The 18,218-nt window shown below is 46.5% G+C and overlaps 1 protein-coding gene across 10 annotated transcripts in view; it reads left to right on the top strand.

The window, feature by feature from the left end:
* The window catches only part of SEMA5A (semaphorin 5A), a 478,983-nt gene that overhangs the window by 352,641 nt on the left and 108,124 nt on the right, over positions 1 to 18,218 (top strand). For all 10 annotated transcript variants that reach the window (XM_058715471.1, XM_058715413.1, XM_058715424.1 and 7 more), the window contains one exon: positions 15,321 to 15,528. In XM_058715471.1, the coding sequence (XP_058571454.1) occupies positions 15,321 to 15,528 (208 nt within the window). The remainder of the gene's footprint in view (positions 1 to 15,320; positions 15,529 to 18,218) is intronic.

Here is an 18,218-nt window from a genome sequence, read left to right as displayed (position 1 = left end):
AAGACGCAGGCTCAGTGCCGGCTCATCTCACCCTGGCTCTGGACTCTCTCCTAGTTTTAGTGACAGAGCCTTTGACATCTCTCCCGAGCGGTGATCCAGTCTTTTCTCCAGTGTCTGGGTTTTGTCCTGTGTCCTCTGACACATGGCCCTCCCAGGAATCAGGGGACTGCTCGTGGACCCTGAGGCTGGCCCTGCCCCATCTCCAGACAAGAACCTGTTGTCCCTCGCCCCCGGTCCCGTGTTTCCTGCTGTCTGATTGGGACCCTCACCATGGCCTTCAATGTATAACTGGTTTCAGGCTTTGACTGTCTCTCAAATAGTCAAGTCTTAGTTATGGAAAAACAGTGTATTTTGTTAGGACTCATAATTTGCCTTCTTCGTGATTGAGAACTGGGCTGGGATGCCACGTAGATCACAAACTAAACCCATGGAAGATTCGGAGAGCCACACTGGAAAGTCAGTGTGGAAGCCAGAAAGCTGAAGGGCTCTGGAATCTGCCCGTTAGTGTGGGGCCTATGATCTCAGAAGTGTCACGGGGAGAGCCCATTTCCCTACGCGGGGACATTTGAGAATACATGTCACACCTGCCCGTTGGATCCAGCTAGGGCTTTCCTGCCCCTCAGATATTTGGTTCCTTATCTCACATCCCTGTTTCATGCTTTTGGAGGTCCACACTTGTCCCCATAACTTCTGTTAAGAAATCCCTGCTCTTCCTTTCACAGAGTCCCATCTATGCTCAGGTGGAATATGTTTCTCGAGCTGTCAGCGCATCTCGAAAGATAAGATGGCTGCCTGGTGGGGAAGGATGGGTGGGTCGTCCTAAGAGAAGGCACAGAATATGGAAAACTGAAAGCTATAGAAAGATATGGGGGCATTTGAAAGGTGAGAAATTTAATTTCGCTGGAGTTGTGGGTGGAGAGACAGGAGATAAAGCTGAAAGATAGGATGTGCCACATTGAACTTCTTATCCTAACAAATGAATTCAGGGTTTCACATGCATGAACAGATTAGAGCCAAAGGGGAAGAGACATGATGGGGTTTTGAATATGGCGAGTTCCAATTGCATGGGGGCGGTCTGGTAGTTGGAAATCCTTTTTTTGAAGCGAAAGAGAAAAGTTTGGGTCAGTAATAGAGACCTCAGCTCAGCTCTGAAGCCATAGGAATGGATAAGCTCATGCCTGAAGAAAGTGCATGAAAATTGTAGCTACCAAATAGCTTGACGCATCAGCTACGAGTTCGTAATTAGTATAATGTAGCAATTCAGAAAAATGACAATTTTTATTCCATTGAGTAGCGAGCTCTCTTTTTTTTCCCCTTTTAAATTAATGTTGCAAAAGTACAAAAGTGCTTAGCATAGATTTTTCTCAACCATCCCGGCTCACACTAATGGGACCAGACGCAGTGTAAATTTCACCACTGGGGTGACAGGGTGATTTAGACTCTGTGTTCCTGCCTGGTGACTGTCAGAGAAGGGCGGCCGACACTGCCAGCCGGGTGGCTGTTTTGTAATTTAGATACAATAAATCTAAGGCGAGTAATTTCCTTCTGGAAACTTGAATTGCCTCCTTAGCGGGAAGATGAGAGTTAGATTTAAGTGGTGTGGTCAGAGGGGAGTTTTGAGAGGACACCCAGAGGGCTGGATTGATCGCTCTCATTTTAAATGTAATACTGTTTTTATTCACGAGAAACTCCAGTGATAAACTTCCTATAAGCATCGGCCTATGATTTTGCATACTTTAAAGGAGTATGTGGTCTGGTGTGGTTTTCTGTAAGGCGGTAGATGCTGTTGGCTCAGAGGTAGGATCTCCCCTCCAGCTTTGGGTGTGGTGAGGACGGACAGAGGCAGGAGCCTGTTCAGTTTAGACGACACTTGAGTAGGGCTTATAATCCACGAGCTGGAAGTGGCAAGACAATAATTCTAGCGGATTCTTACGTAATGTGCCCCGCGTGCCAGGCACCGTTCAAGCCCTCTGTACAGAGAAGCTCACCGCGTGGTCCCCAACCTGTGAGCTGGACCCCAGGGTGAAGGAGACGCAGAGGGTGACTGGCCTGCTCTTGGCCAGGTGGCCTGTAAGTGTTGGAGTCGGGAGTCTAACCCGGGCCGTGGGGCCCCAGGGTCCACACTCTGAACCCTGTGCTCTGCTCGAACACCTACCGTGTGCCAGGCACCGTTGCAGATGCCAGCGAGATCACAGTGACGAAGACCAGCTACGTCCTCCAGGACCACCGTCCCTGGAACTTATCAACCCAGGGCTAGATGTGGGAATATGGTTTAAAATAATACTTAGGGTTAGAAGAATGTCGCATACAATTTATGACTAAGAGGCTTCAACTGGCTAGCGTATTCTTGGGAAAAATAAAATAATGCATTAGTTGAATCTGATAAAATGAGTTAATCAAAAGCTCCATTTTAAGCGTATAGTAACCACGAAGCCCTGTTTTCCTCTTTAAATTCCCTTGTACTATATAAATGCAATGCTGAGCTCCCACTGCCAAAACCAGTTTAATTCATTTACCCAATTACAAGTTAAAAGAAAGAACTTTCATAACATATTAGCTGTCTGCTACTTTGGGATAATGAGCAGCTGAATTGATGAACTTTATGTAATGATCTGTTGCTATGGCAACATGCTGCCCAGTGAGTGGAAGAGGGCATTTCATCATTACTTCACTGATAATGGTTGGAACAGTAATGGATGCAAATACAAAAGGTTTTCTTTTACTCCACGGCAACTCTGGGTCGATGAGACAAAACAGTAAAACGTCTCTTGGAAACAGTGGCAGAGAATCAAATAGAGTCAAATGCACAATTGGAAAGACAGTAATTTAGCTTTCCAGGTTCGTGGTCTTAGTGTCCACAGCGAATCTCCAGCCCGGTCGCAGGTAACCATTGTCAGAAGTGCCCTGTGTCCATTTCGTGGGTTTCATTTCTGTACTGGATTCAGCACACAGCAAGCTCACTAATGAACATTCCCTTAAAATACAATAACACGTTGAGATGTCACAAGAGGAGAATGGAGTCAGGCTTACATTTAACCATCCAATGGTTTGCAATAAATAATCTCTGCATCTTTATTCCACATTTGTCTGAACCAGCCCTTTCTTTGCTTTTTATGACTTTTTTTTTTTTTACAAAACACAAAATTATGTATAACTCCACCCTTTAAGTTTTTTTGTACCTTAGAGGAAAGATGTATTTATTGTGTGTTTTGGAAGTGCTTCAGACTGCTGTTCTTTTTTTTTTTTAATTGTTTTTGAATGTTTGTTTTTGAGAGAGAGAGAGAGAGAGAGAGAGAGAGAGAGAGGTGGAACACGAGTCGGGAGGGGCAGAGAGAGAGGGAGACACAGAATCCGAGCTGTCAGCACAGAGCCCAATGCGGGGCTCAAACTCACGAACCTCGAGATCATGACCTGAGCCGAACCAGGCGCTTAACTGACTGAGCCTGGCTGGTACCTCCAGGCTGCTGTTCTTAAGAAGAATCCATTTCTCTGACACTTTTTTCAGTGTTCAGTGTTCTCAAATTCATCGAATTAAAGCCGCTCTACACGTAGAGCATAAGGCATTTTACTTTAAGCTTAATTGTTTCATTGTTCAGGCTTTAGTGAATTGCAGAAGGTTGTCTGATCGTATGCAAGCATGAAAATTTAAAAATGATCATTTTTATTTACAGCAGCCGTAACTGTTCTGAGCTGACCACGTTTTTTTCTTTTCCTTCCCTCTCTCCCTCCCTTCTTCCTTCCTGCCTTCTTTCCTTAAAAAAAAAAAAAAAAAAGGTGTATTTTCATAAACTTTTGAAATTTTGGTGAGACTAAAGTTCTAGAAATCCTTCAAAAAGAAATTCATTATAATCAGCGCCCTTTTCCTCAGGTACCTGAAAGTTCATTCTTGAGTGCTCATTCCCTTCTCTCTGATGTTCCCCCAAAGAGCAGGAGAGCCTCTAGCATAAAGGTCGTGAGTAACAGCACCGTCTGTGTGAATTATTTTATAATGCTTATCAAAATGCATCCATTTTTCACAATGTTCCATGTCCTATATCATCTCTTGGGGGATTAAGTGAAATAAATGGAAATATTTGAAAATACTAGGCTGTAACTAATATGAATCTTACATTGTGATCATACAAGTCAGACCTATAATTTATAGTGCCTTTGCATTTCAATTTCAATCATGACCTCTTAAGGGAATGTGGAAAAATAACTCATGGTCTAGTTTTGAAATTGCTTTAAACAAATTATCTGAAGGGCGAAAGTCTGGGTTTTTTTGTTATTTTTTATTTTTGTATATCCTACTCTTGACATGGAGTCCCTGTGCCAGCTTGCATCATAACGAAGATAAGTTCCACAGATTGGGTGGACTAAACAAACAGAAACTTCTTTCCTCTTTCTTTCTTTCTTTCTTTCTTTCTTTCTTTCTTTCTTTCTTTCTTTCTTTCTTAATGTTTATTTTTGTCTTTAAGAGAGAGAGAGAGAGCGTGAGCAGGGGAGGGGCAGAGAGAGAGGGAGACACAGATTCTGAAACAGGCTTCAGGCTCCAAGCTGTCAGCACAGAGCCCGATGCGGGGCTCGAACCCACGGACCGTGAGATCATGTCCTGAACCAAAGTCGGATGCTTAACTGACTGAGCCACCCAGGTGCCCCCCCCCACCAGCCCTACCCACTTATTTCTGGAGGTGGAAGTCCAAGGTCAAGGTGTTGACAAAGTTGTTTTATTCAGAGACTCCTCTCCTTGGGATGCAGACGGCCGTCTTCCTGATTCGTCCTCATATGTGGATGCACATGTCTGCATCCTAATTTTTCTCTTCTTGCAAGGACACCAGTCATCCTGGAGAAGGGACCTCCCCCTATACAACCTGTTGTGTGTTAATTACCTTTTTAAAGGCCCTGTCTCCAAATATAGTCAAGTTCTGAGGTGTTAGGAATTAGGACTTCAACATGAACGTTGGGGGGACACAATTTAGCCCATAATACTCCCTATCTTCTTATAAGACCCATTTTCATAGCAAAGGAGAGATGGTTATGCTTTTCCATCTCTATCAAGACGCAAAATTGAATCTCATTAAAACTATTCAGTCCTTATTAGTGAGAAAAGTGAACATTGACAATTACAAAAACATCCGTTATTTTCCCCCAAAGTTAAAAATATGATCAATTCTCAACCAGCATAGCTGAGTGATGTGTAGTAGGGCTTACACTGCACAGAGCGAACGTGACCTACAGCAAACAGTGGTTTCAGGGTCTTATTTTTACTGTGAGATTTTTTTGGCTTAAATATCTCTTGTCACCTTAAGCCCCCCCTTTTTTGAAGATAACCCTTTTCGTCAGAGTATTCTCTTGTTTGCGTCCTGAGCTCTTGGAAGTGAGAGCCCAAAGCCTGATGGAGAAGTCAGATCAGTTCCGGGCTTGGCACCACTTATACATCAGTTATCTGTGGACTGAATTCTAGGATAAGATAAGCACAGACCCCTAAATCATAGCTTAATCTTTGTCTTGATTAACTGCTCTCGCTTCACACACCGCTTATCAGCCCCCCTGATCTTTTAGGAGCTCATCAGCCATGCTGATACTGATGCACCGTTACAGCCATTGCATATTATCACTTCCACACTTTTAGGACAAAACTGACCAGCACTTGATTGGTATGAAGAGGCTCTAAACTCTGGCCCAAGAGTGAACTTTGGCACTCACTTAGCCTGTCTGGGCTTTGATTTCCTCGCCTGCAAAATTCGCAGTGTTGTTGTAGGTTCCTTCCATCTCTAACATCCTGTGACCATTTGGAATTTTAATTCAGAAAACATGATGGTAGAAGGCCAATTGCAATGAGAGGTGGCCCTATCAATGGGGTCTCTCGCATTCTCCCACATGGACTTGTCTGAATCCACGTGGATTCAGAAAATGGACCGAATTAGGAAAGTGAAGGTGGCCAGCATTTCCCTATTTACACATGAAGCTATACACTTGTGCTTCTCATTCCTTGCTAGTTTAATTTTGGTTAGTTTCTTTTTTTCCTCTGTGCATTAGCTGTAACATTGATTATTCGAACTGCGGATCCTAAAAGATGATGTCACCCATACTCTTTCTGTTTGGAAGGTCTTCAGGGTCCTTCATTTTCTCAGAAGAGTGATACAAAAACTACACTCCAAAGAAGAACAGGGACGAGCTTGACCCCTAGTTGAAAGGAAAACCCTACCAAGCAAACGAAGAGCAGGGAGAACCTTCCCTAATGGTTTGATTGCTTTGTGGCAATCCATAGGTTTTCCGACCTGACCCGACAGTGATTGCATACTCTCTCACAGGACATCTGTCACTTGCCTGTGGTAAGTTGTCAGCTGAGCGATGCCAAATGGGGAGATGAGGAGTTAAGGGCCAGGTTTAGTCCCAGAGCCGTTAGTTAACCTTTAGGGACCTGGGTTATCTTACCACAATAGGAAACGATTGCTCCAGTGCAGGGATTTTTTTAGACATTTGTGGATGGGAGCCCTTTATTCAAGGGAAATCATATGGCAAGATTCAAAGTGTATAATGCAGCCCAACAGAGCTTGTCATACTGTGGATGAAGTGAACCCTCATGAACTTACTGACTATCTTGGGGGGGCAGGCAGACACCTGCCTCTCCAGGACAGCACCAGGAGAGCCTTGTGCATCCCCAGGCTGCCCAAGGCTATAGCTACAGTGCCAAATGGCTACCGGGCACCTGAACGGTGACTGGTCCCAGTTGAACTTGGATTTTGAAGACTTAGTATAAAAAATTGCAAAATAGGGTGCCAGAGTGGCTCAGTTGGTCGGGCGTCCGACTTCAGCTCAGGTCATGATAATCACAGTTCACGAGTTCAAGCCCCGTATCGGGCTCTGTGCTGACAGCTCAGGGGCTGGAGCCTGCTTTGGATTCTGTGTCTCCCTCTCACTCTGCACCAGCACCCCCCCCACCCGCCTCACTCATGCTCTCTCTCTCTCTCTCTCTCTCTCTCTCTTTCTCAGAAATAAATAAACATTAAAAAAGTTTTAATGCAAAATATCTCAATAATATATTAATTACATATTATAATTTTATATACTATCATAATTTGGATACATTGGGTTAAATACAAATAAGTAATAAAAATTCATTCATCTGTTTTCCTGTCGGTTTTCCTTTTTTTAGGTAGATACCAGAAAAACTTCAAAGTACTTATGTGGACTGTAATATATTGCCATTGGATGGCGTTGGTCGAGACAAACTCTGTCAGCTCCCACTCGCAGGCGTCAGTGTTGGAAGGTTTTGGGGATTGAAATCATTTCGGCTGCCTCCCCATGTCCCATGAATAGGTCATCTTGTCCCCAGGAAATGTGCTAGGAATTTGTCCTGGAAACTTCCTTTACTGCCACACTCCACTCTAAGGATATATATTTTTTTCTTTGAAACCAAAATACTTGTTTATTTCCTGCTTAAAACACACACACACACACACACACACACACACATTTATTTTTGTTTGTTTTTGTTCTTGTTTCATTTACTTTTCCCGTGGACTGCTCCATAGCTGGTTTGCTGTAGAGCACACACCCCAGTTCCTGTGGGGTGAAGGCTGAGGGAGCGAGATTCAGGCTTTCATGGATCATTTCTTTTTTTTTTTTTTTTTAAGTTTATTTATTTAGTTTGAGAGAGATAGGGAGGGAGAGAGAGAGAGAGAGAGAGAGAGAGAGAGAGAGAATGCATGAAAGTGGGGCAGGGGTAGAGAGAGAAGGAGAGAGAATCCCAAGCAGCCTCTGGGCTCTCAGCCCAGAGGCTGACATGGGACTCGAACTCCCTAACCATGAGATCATGACCTGAGCCGAAATCCAGAGCCGGGCGCTTAACTGACAGAGCCACCCAGATGCCCCTCATGGATCATCTCTTGTGCCTGTTATTCTTTGGGGCAATTTCTTTATATCTTTTTCAAGTTACACTCCTGTTTTTTGATAAGTATTGGATAAATATTTTCTCCCAGCTACCCTCGTTCATTTTAAAATTGAATTTATTATTCCTTCCTGTGATGATGTTCCAACTTTACCTCACCAAGCCATTTTATTTACAATCTTTGCTTTTTCCTTTGGTCATTTTCCTAATGGCCCAGAATATGGAGGTCGAAATGAATATCTCTGTTATTACAGTAATCCAATTTCACCCCTGCATTTTCTACCCGCCATCAGACTCACTTCTGGTCTTCCGTGGCTTCATTAGTCACCGGCAAGAATCAATATTAGGGATTGTTTGGATGCACATTCTGATGATTTATGCCCTGGAGCGTTATCGTTACCTCTGGCAAGCATGTCAGTGAAGCCCTTTGTTTGTGCGAGGTCTGGTCTGGTGACAGTACCTTGCGTGGTCCTTGTTTCTTGGGGTAGTTTTCCCTTTCTCGTGTTGCCAGAAATACCACCTTTTAAGTGTATCTACAGCTTCTGCTCATCTGTAGGCACGTACTTGAATTTGGCTCCGCGTGCCTCCCTAGACAGATCGCGCATAAAGGGTTGGGCGTGTCAGTCATTGTGTTTGCTCCCCTGCGCCCACGTCAGCATGTGCATATGGGAGGTTGGCGTGGTGGTCCTGGTGCCCAGGGGAACACGTGCCTTCTGAAGCAGCTGCCACCTGTGCGTGTCCCCCCAGTGGGCATCAGGCAGCAGCTCCCATGGGATCAGAATGTTGACTCTCTTCTTGTTACCTCCCAACTGGTCAGGTTCCTATGACTTGCAGACAAGGTCATGGAATAAAAAGAGAAGGCAGACACTCTACGTAAAACTACCTTCTCCTCCTCTTCCTTCTTCTTCTTCTTCTTCTTCTTCTTCTTCTTCTTCTTCTTCTTCTTCTAATATGATTTATTGTTGGCTCACATACAGTGTATACAGCATGCCCTTGGTTTTGGGGATAGAGTCCTGTGATTCATTGCTTACATACTACACCCAGTGCTCATCCCAACAAGTGCCCTCCTCAATGGCCATCTTCTTCTGCATGACACTGCTTCTTTAGCAGTAGCTTTTTAATTAATGTTTACTTTGGAATTATTTGTTGCCATCTTTGATCTCATTCATCAGCATTGAAGTGAAAGCTTACTTCATGTCTGAATCCCTTAGAGGACTTGGAAAATACATCTTATCAAAAATACATACTAATTCTTCTCCTCTCTGAAACTCCCATTTTCTCATCTAGAAAGTAAGAATAATCGCGTGTATATGCTGGATCCTTGAATAACAGGGGGCTGGGGGCGCCCACACCCTGCACATTCAAAAGCCTAGTGTGACTCTGACTTCCCAAAAAGTTAACTACTTCTGACCTGCCACTGGCTGGAAACCTTACCGATGACACAAACAGTCCTTAACACACATTCTGTATGTTATGTGTAATGTATGTTTTATTCTTACAATATGGGAAGCCAGAAGAAAGAACATGTTACTATGAAAAACCATAAGGGCGGTCCCTAGGGGCCTCGGTCGGCTAAGTGTCAAACTCTTGATTTCGGCTCTGGTCATGATCTCGCAGTCTGTGAGTTTAAGCCCCGCATCGGGCTCCATGTGGACAGTGTGGAGCCTGCTTGGATTCTCTCTCTCTCCTTCTCTGCCTCTCCCACATGCTATTGCTTTCTCTCTCTCTCTCTCTCTTTCTGTCTCAAAATAAACTTTAAAAAGTATCATAAGGAAGAGAAAATACAATATTTATTATATTCATTGTACTGTTCTTTACTGGAAGAAATCCACACACAAGTACACCTAGTCAGTTCAAACCTGTGCTATTCAGGAGTCACGTGCATCAGCTACATCTTAACTATCTTGCTGAGATGATCAGACGAAATGTGGGTGTAACAGGGTTGCCAGAGTTAGCAAATGAAAACACAGGATGCCCACTTAAATTTCAATTTCAGGTAAAGTATGAATACTATTGAAGAGGACATACCAATACGAAAAAAAAAATTATTCACGGTTTATCTAAAATTTAAATTTAAGTGGGCATCCTTTATTTAATCTGGTAACCCCCTAGGGTGTACGCATGCTGTCTGTTGTGCTGAAAGGAGGCAAATGTAAGTTACTTGGTGCCATGTTTAATGAAATTTTCATGTGATTACGACTATTCATGTCTTGCAAATAACAGCCATACTATCAGCTTTGATCCGACCTTCAAAATCCTGCAGGAGCTCTGTCTCTCACCGTGTGCACAGTTTTCCATTTGAGAGTAAACTACAAAACTGTGACTTTCAAATTGGGGTCCATGACAGAATGAGTAGCTGACACTTGCCAGAAGCAGCAGCTATTAGGAGAGTTTGTGGCAAGGCAGTGCCAGTCGTGTGTGTGTGTGTGTGTGTGTGTGTGTGTGTGTGTGTGTGTGTGCTGTTAGCTCCCTGGGGACCTGAGCCACAGCTGGCTGAAAGTGCCAGATTTTTCTTTTCTTGCTGATTGTCGAATTTCCAAGAATGATCGAGAAAGTTGTATGTATTTCTTGTGTTAAAATAAAAGACAAATGGAAACTAATCTTGAAAAGTCCCCAAGCAGACAAAACCAGTTCAGTCATACAAACAAAACTTAACTTGCTTGTTTTGCAAAGCTAACTTGACCTGGGTCACTTCTTGCTTACGCCTCTGAAAATCCTAAGGAAACTTGAACTGTTTCCTGAGGTTGATATAAGGTGACTGCTAACTAATGGCTTATTATTTAAGAAAATTCTAATGTAATAACCAATCACTGTGAGGAAGAAAGTCATTACCTTCCCACTACATAAGCTGCTTTATAACAAGACCGTGTAATGGTCCGAGTGCCCTGGTTTGCACACTGTCCTTTTGGTGTGTGCACAGTAAATTTTTACTAATTTCTACTTCAGTGAGTCATTGGTTTTACTTCTGTTATTTCTGAACTTTTGACACTGGCATCTGTTTTGTTTGTTTGTTTGTTTTTGTCCCCCCCCTCCCGTAACTCACTTTGAGTAGCATATTGAATTTTCAGTGTGTCGAAGGTATATATGGTTTTAGTTTTAATGGCAAATCTTCAGAGTTAATATTTTATCAGATGAAACCAATTAAAATGGTTTTCTTCGTTCCCATTTAGTTTATGACACTTTCAGCTAAAATCTATGCCTATTGGGGAAATAATGTTTCTTGTTTGGCCTTCACCCTGACTGATAACATAACTCTCATTAACGGCCACAATGGAAAAAATATTAATCAGGATTTTTTCCAGCAGATGCACGGATGATGACATTCTCATCCCTTCTTTCTCCCATTCTGTCCCTCACCCATCAGTGGGCCTCTCGCCCGGTGTGTGTTTATTCTTCTGCACAGGCCATATCAATGGCCACTCTGCACACGTCAGAGGACAGAACTGACATAGTATCTTCTCCCCGTGGTGCTCAAGGTCAAGCGTACAAACCCACAAAACAAGGAGATGAGTCAGTACACCGTAATAAATGTTGTAAAGCAGAAACCGCAACAAAAAATTAAGCACTCTCTGGGACCGACCAGGGTCTTCCTGTTTTTTGAACAAAATAGTTGTTTGCCCAGTGGTCTCTCTCATGGGCCAGGCTCTGCCTTTCTGCCTCGGAAAGAGACCAATGGCTTTGCCACATCCTTGTACCCGTGCTTCAGCCAGTGTGTCCAGTAACTGGGAGAGAACATTCGTCTGGACCGTGAGGCGGCGTCGAGGGTCTGTTCGCCGCCTACCACTCCAGTGGCAGCTCCTGATTAAATCTGCCGAAACTAGCGGGGTCACATCAGTGTCGTGGGATTTAGAGACGTCGCTCCTTCGGCCCGTCCCTTCTCTTTTCTGAGATGCAGGATGACCCAGGTTTTCTTTTTCTTTGTTCTAATGTGCTCGAAGGAGAGACAGATTCCTTGGAATTGCAGGGTCATTTCATATTTCGAAACGTATCTGTTTGGGATGACATCACGTGTCATGATAGAGGTGTTAGCGGACGCTGTGCTATGGGGTAATCATGTTGCCCCGTAACATGATTATATAAGTGCCTCAAATCAACATGTGTACACCTTAGACTTACACAGTGTGTTCTTCGTCCCCATAAAAATGTTTCGGCACACGATGATATTCAGCCATTCATTTAAAAAAGGAAAAGAAAAGAACGTGGCCTTGAAGATGGGAAGAACGAGATCCGATCATGCCCCCAAGAGAGGGCTTCCCCTGGTGGGGGGAGGGGATGGGCAGAGAAAAACAGGCAGAAAGACGAATGGTGACAGAACGCCTTGACCCGGGCCTCCTAGACACCCCAGGAGGAGGGGTCTGCCTGGCTGTGTGTGGAGGGGAGAGAGAAGACTCCCAGCTTTCTGAGCAAAGACACAAAGAGGAAGCCGGCCGGGAAGCCATGTTAAGTGGAGAACCTGTATGTGCGGGGCTGGGGTGCTCCTGGGCCCCCAGACCCCAGGTGCCCCTCGTGACTCGGGCGCAGAGAGGTGGAGGTGCGAGGGAGCCCGAGATGAGGGCTCAGGCCATGCACGGCCCACGGCGACTCACTGCCCTGGTGGCCCCTTGTGCAGAGCATCCAAGGCACACGCACACGCATCCTGATGCTCCCTCCAGACGTAGGAGAGGAGGGTGAGTGTTCTGGGTTAGGAAGGCGTTCCGCACCAAGGTAACAGGTGTGTGAGCCCGGAGCGAGAACAAGGCGCAGGCCAGGGAAAGAAGAGCTTCACAGAAGCAGAGGTTCCTGGGGTGCTGGCGTGGCTCCGTGGGTTAAGTGTCCAGCTTCAGCTCAGGTCACGATCTCACGGTTTGTGAGTTCAAGCCCCGCATCGCCGCATCGGGCTGTCTGCTGTCAGCACAGAGCTGGCTTCAGACCCTCTGTCCCTCTCTGTCTCTGTCCCTCCCCTACTCTCTCTCTTTCTCTCTCTCTCAAAATAAATAAAAACATTTAAAAAATTAAAAAAAAAAAAGCAACTCAGCATGCATGTGAGCATGTTGACATTTGAACTATTATTCTTTTGGGTGGGTTTCTCAGACTAGCAATTTATCAACAGCAGAAATAATAAACAGCAGGAGCCTTTGTTCAACTGTTGAATAGCATTTTTGTTTTGTAATCCACATTTCCCGTGACTATACTGTGACAACGGTCCAAAGATGGTGATTTTTCTGCTGGACTCCCATCTCCTTTGCCCCCTCCCCACCCCCACCCCCTCCCTCCATTGCTATAAACTATTCTTGTTCCATCCCAAGGGTCTCTCACTGAAGCCCTCCTACCCGCCTTGCTGCCCGCTGGGGGGTGGCAGTCCCTGGCACCCCCTCCTGGCCTCTGGCTCGGACGATATCTTCTGTTGTCATGACGTCCCAAAGGATGGCTCATGCCTGTCACTGCTCCACGGGAAGGCTGACACTTCCATCTGCTGGCGAGGACTTCCTCTCAGGGTATTGTGGCTGAGACATCTCTGTACTGAAGTCACCTTCCCTGAAGCTCCCATCCCGTCCCCAGCGTGCCTCGGTGCTGTGCATGGTTGTTGACGCTTTTCTCTATGTGGGCCAGGAAGACCCCAGAGTCACTGACGTTGAATTTCCCACCAGCTGGGGACTGCGGTCACCGGGTCCAAATTAGGTTGACTTTTGCAGTAAAGACATACTAGTTTTCTTGCACACTTAAGTCTGTGAGATGTTCCTTCGTTAGAATGTCTGTGGCCCTGTTGTGTAGGCTTGTGCCCTCTCTCTCTCTCTCTCTCTTCCCTCAAAAACAGGCACTGTGTTTTTCATCTTCCCAATGTATAGCGTAATTCCATTTATGCTTGAACTTTTTCGGAAGTAACACATTTATCCAGATAGCTCAAAATAAAATTAAGCCCTGGTTTACTAAGGCTGCATATGTTATTATGAAGTCAGTTCGTAATCAGTAAGTATTCACTGGAGATGTTTCAGATAGACTTGTAAAAATAAATTCAGGGTAACATATGTCTGTGCATATCTTTTCTCTTTAAAAGAAATATTCTGAGTCTCTGAGCACTTCCATAGGAATGGAAACCTGAAAATATTCCTGTCCAAATTGTTCTTGAGATTCATGGATTGATAGGAAGCCTCAAAGCCGAAGATTTAATCCTGGTTTTGGAATAACTTCTTAGCCTCATTTTCTGTATTTTCAGGGTGATAATTATAATGTTTTGAGACTCAGGATGATGATGGGTTGATGTGAGGAGCTTAATGATGGCTTTAGGGAGTACTTCTAGTGGGTTTGGTGTCTCGCCCCCTGATTTGCAGGCTGGCACCAGGGCCTTCGCCAAAGCACAGCGGGGACATTAGCACACATTTCAGGTCTGCGTCCTGATGCGTGGTATTGGCCGTGCTGTGACTCTCGCCGGCTAAGAGGCCTCCTCTCTGCTCTTTGCAGCCGGTCTGGGGAGATGCCTGATTCACAGGCAGTGCTTACAGCCAAGCTTAGGTGTAGGTGAGCACAAACACGCAGTGACCGGAAAACCTGGGGCAGGGAAGAGACCGGGCCAGAAACAGACCTTCCACTGTCCAGGAGAGGAGAAATCAGGACTGCGAGACAGAAAAGGGCATCCAAAGGGCACGCTTTAGACGGAAAGAGGAAGCAGGTGTTCCGGGTAGAGGAGGAAGAGAGACAGAGAAGGATGTACTTCCCAGGCAGGAAGGAGAGGAGGTATCCTTTGCTGTTGCCCTGGGTGTGTTGTGTCTGCCCTGCAGGGGTGGGGGGGGCGCAGAGGGGGTGCAGGTCAGCACCTCTTTCGGACACTAGGAATCCGAGATAGTCTCCTGAGGATTCCTCTCATCTGACGGTTTCCATGGGACGGAGCAGAGCTGGCGACCGGGAGCCACAGGTAGCTGTACTGCACGCTGGGTGTCTGGACTTGGACGTGGACGAGGCTGAGGGGGCTGAGCGGTCGTCACCGCTGGCTGCCCAGTAGCTGAGAGCCGGGGCACAGAGGGCGTGCCTGCCCCGCACCCGGCACTGGCGATTGAAGAGGTCCGGGGTGGGATTCGGGTGTCAGCATTGTTTTAAAAAGTTTTTAATGTTTTATTTACTTTTGACAGAGAGAGAGAGAGAGAGAGAGAGAGAGAGAGAGAGAGAGAGAGGGAGAGAATGAGACAGAGCAGGAGCAGGGGAGGGGCAGAGAGAGAGGGAGACACAGAATCCACGCAGCGGGCTCCGGGCTCTGAGCTGTCGGCACAGTGCCCGGCCTGGGGCTCCAACCCGTGAACTGGGAGATCAGGATCTGAGCCAGAATCGGACGCGGGCCGGACCGAGCGCGCCCGTCAGCGCTTTGGAACGCCGTGCGAGCGGCCGGGCTGGAGACGCGTGGCGGCTTCGCTGCTGGGTGGCCGGCGAGGCCCGCTGACCTTCTGTCCCTTTGCCTCCTTCCCTGTTGCCCTCACAGATTACGGCACCATAAAGAAAGTGCGGGCGCCCCTGGCCCCGGCTGCCGGCAGCTGCCTGCTGGAGGAGATCGAGCTCTTCCCCGAGCGGCGGGGGGAGCCCATCAGGAGCCTGCAGCTCCTCCACAGCCGCAGCGCCCTGTTCGTGGGCCTGCAGGAGCACGTGGCCAAGATCCCGCTGAAGAGGTGCCAGTTCCACCGAACCCGCAGGTAGGCCAGCCCCGGGCTGGGCCCCGGCCCTCGGCATCCTAGCGAGCCCCGCGCCGTCCCAGGACGCGGGGTGCTGGTGCGAACCGCTTTGGGGGCATGAGAACGACCCCCTGGTGCCTCCGGACGGAGAGCCGATTGGTGACACCTGTAGGCATCAGCCAGGGTTAAGAGAAATTCCCCCGTGATAACCCAGATCTTTGGTGTTCCTGCATCGGGCCGGTGCAAGTTTGCTTTGATCGGGATACGTGTAGTGTAATATATGTACAGAGCAGGCAGCGCACAGTAGCAAGTGCATCCTGTCGGCCCAGAGCTAATCCCCTGAGGAGGAGCGATGTGGGACCCCGCCCCGGTGGCCGTTCTCCCTGTGTCGGCTCTCTCCTGAGGCTCCAGGACCCTCCAGGCTGGGAGGAGGGAAGGAGAAGGAAGTCCTGCGGACGCAGGGGACCACGAGTGCCGTCACATCTTTCCTTGCTCCTACTCAACTCTCATTGGCCATGGGGTGCCCACGGGGACCACAGTGGCCTTTGACGCTCAGTTTGGAAAAGTGCTCAAGAGACCGTCAGGTACTGTGCACACTACACGCTTGACCAGCACTTTAATGTTGGAGTGTTGCGTAACTGCTCTGCCCCCCAACAAAAGATCGCCCTTGGGGAAATCACAATCTCATACGTTCTTAGGGATCCGCGATCTCAGTAACTCCGTCCCCCAACGTAGCACGTAATGGCAGATCTGGCGTAGAAATGGACTGTTTGCGTATATCGCTCACAGGTACCATACACAGGTCATTCTCTCCCCAACAGGTGCCCTGTGGCATGAGCTTTGGAGCTCAGAGACTGGGAGTCACAATGCAGGCTGCCTGTGCTATTTCTTGACCTGGTCACTGAAGTATCTTGGGCCTCACTTTCACATTCAACACAGGCAAATTGCTATAGATTTAAACGGTATAATGTATACCATTTAAAATTCAGGGCCCTTTACAAAATGGACAAAGAAGATTGGGCATATGTATTACAACGGGATATTACTCGGCGATCAAAAAGAATGAAATCTTGCATTTGCGGCAACATGGATGGAACTGGAGTGTATTATTCTGGGTGGAATAAGTCAGAGAAAGGCAAATACCGTGTGATTTCACTCCTATGTGGAATTTGAGAAACGAAGCAGATGAACGTAGGGGAAGGGATGGAAGGATAAGATAAAAACAGAAGGAGACAAACCATAAGAGACTCTTAAATACAGAGAACAAACTGAGGGTTGCTGGAGGGGAGGTGGGTGGGAGGATGGGCTAGCTGGGTGATGGGCGTTAAGGAGGGCACTTGTTGGGATGAGCCCTGGGTGTTACATGGAAGTAATGAGTCACTAAATTCTGTTCCTGAAACCATTGCTACACTGTATGTTAACTATCTTGGATTTAAATTTAAACAAATAAACATACACGGTGGGTATCCCCTTGTAGAAAGAGAGTTTTTATGTTATAATAAAAATCACCACAAGATTCCTTTCTAGAAGATTCTAGACAACGAAGTATATTACATGGTGCCTCTTTTGGTATCAGAGTGTTGAGGAATAATATTAAAGGGTTTTCTACCCAACAACGATGCTATGGTGAGCGATAATAACAAATAGTGATATTTATTAGCAGCTATCTTTTTATAACGTTAACCACTGGCCGCTTGAAATTTGTTGATTTGTGTTTCCTGCAAGACTAACCTGGCGCAGGAATGATTCTGCCCAGTTGCTGATGGTCAGTGGGTGACGGGAAGGGTTGGCGTCTTGCCAACGGGCACATCACAACTTGGGATGCCCTGGAAGGGTGCCAGTCTTCCAACCAGGAAGCCCTGAGCTGTAACGGCCTTCCGTGGGCGTGACACAGGGTAACACACAGGAAGACACGGGCCTGTGCTGTCTGTAGGGTGTTTGGGGGACCAGAATGAGACTTCATGGCTTGCGATGCAGGAGGCACCACACCCTTTCCGTGGTGCTTTGCCTCATCGAGCGGGGATTACAATAGCCCGGCTCCTCGTATAAGTGCGACATCGGAAGCTAAGTTCCGCATCAAGTCAGGGAAGCGAGGCCTCATCATGCCCACCTCGTCTCCTGCGTGGCTGCCTGTGGAGCCCAATCAGGAAACCAAAGGAGCTGGCCACCACTGCGCACAGCAGCCCTGGGGGCGTTCCCGGCTCCCTCGACAAGGCCACTTGTCTATGTTCATCACTTTCCTGGGAGGAGAAGATTATACAGTTATATCCAGAGCAGAATCTTCCTGCTGTGTACTTGTCCACCCTCTCAGAGAAGAGCCACGAGAGATTAGAGCTTTATCCTAAACTGATAGATTGTGCTTTTCTGTGTCCCCACACTCAGAATGGGTTAGACTGTGATTGACCCTTAAGTATTCCATCTGAGAGAAGAAAATCTGAAGACTTAAACCCAAGCGTTTCTGTGGATTCTTTCCAGTGTGTTCTTTGCCACCCCCTTCCCACAGAAAGACAAGAAAACCTCCATTTTTTGTCCACTTTTCAGACACTAGTATCTACGTGACTAGTTTCTTTTTTGGTGAATTAGGGGGAAGGTTGTTTTGTTTTGTTTTGTTTTTTGACGAGCAATTTTAATTTTCTAGACATATGCCCAAAGAAGTACATTGAGTAGGAACAGGCGACCAGTGGAGTAACGATTGAGTATTTCTTTGTTAA

This window comes from Neofelis nebulosa, chromosome 1, assembly GCF_028018385.1.
Source record: "Neofelis nebulosa isolate mNeoNeb1 chromosome 1, mNeoNeb1.pri, whole genome shotgun sequence".
In the NCBI taxonomy this organism is placed as follows: Eukaryota; Metazoa; Chordata; class Mammalia; order Carnivora; family Felidae; genus Neofelis; species Neofelis nebulosa.
Note: the sequence above shows the minus strand (reverse complement) of the source record. Positions and strands in the feature narration are given on the sequence as shown.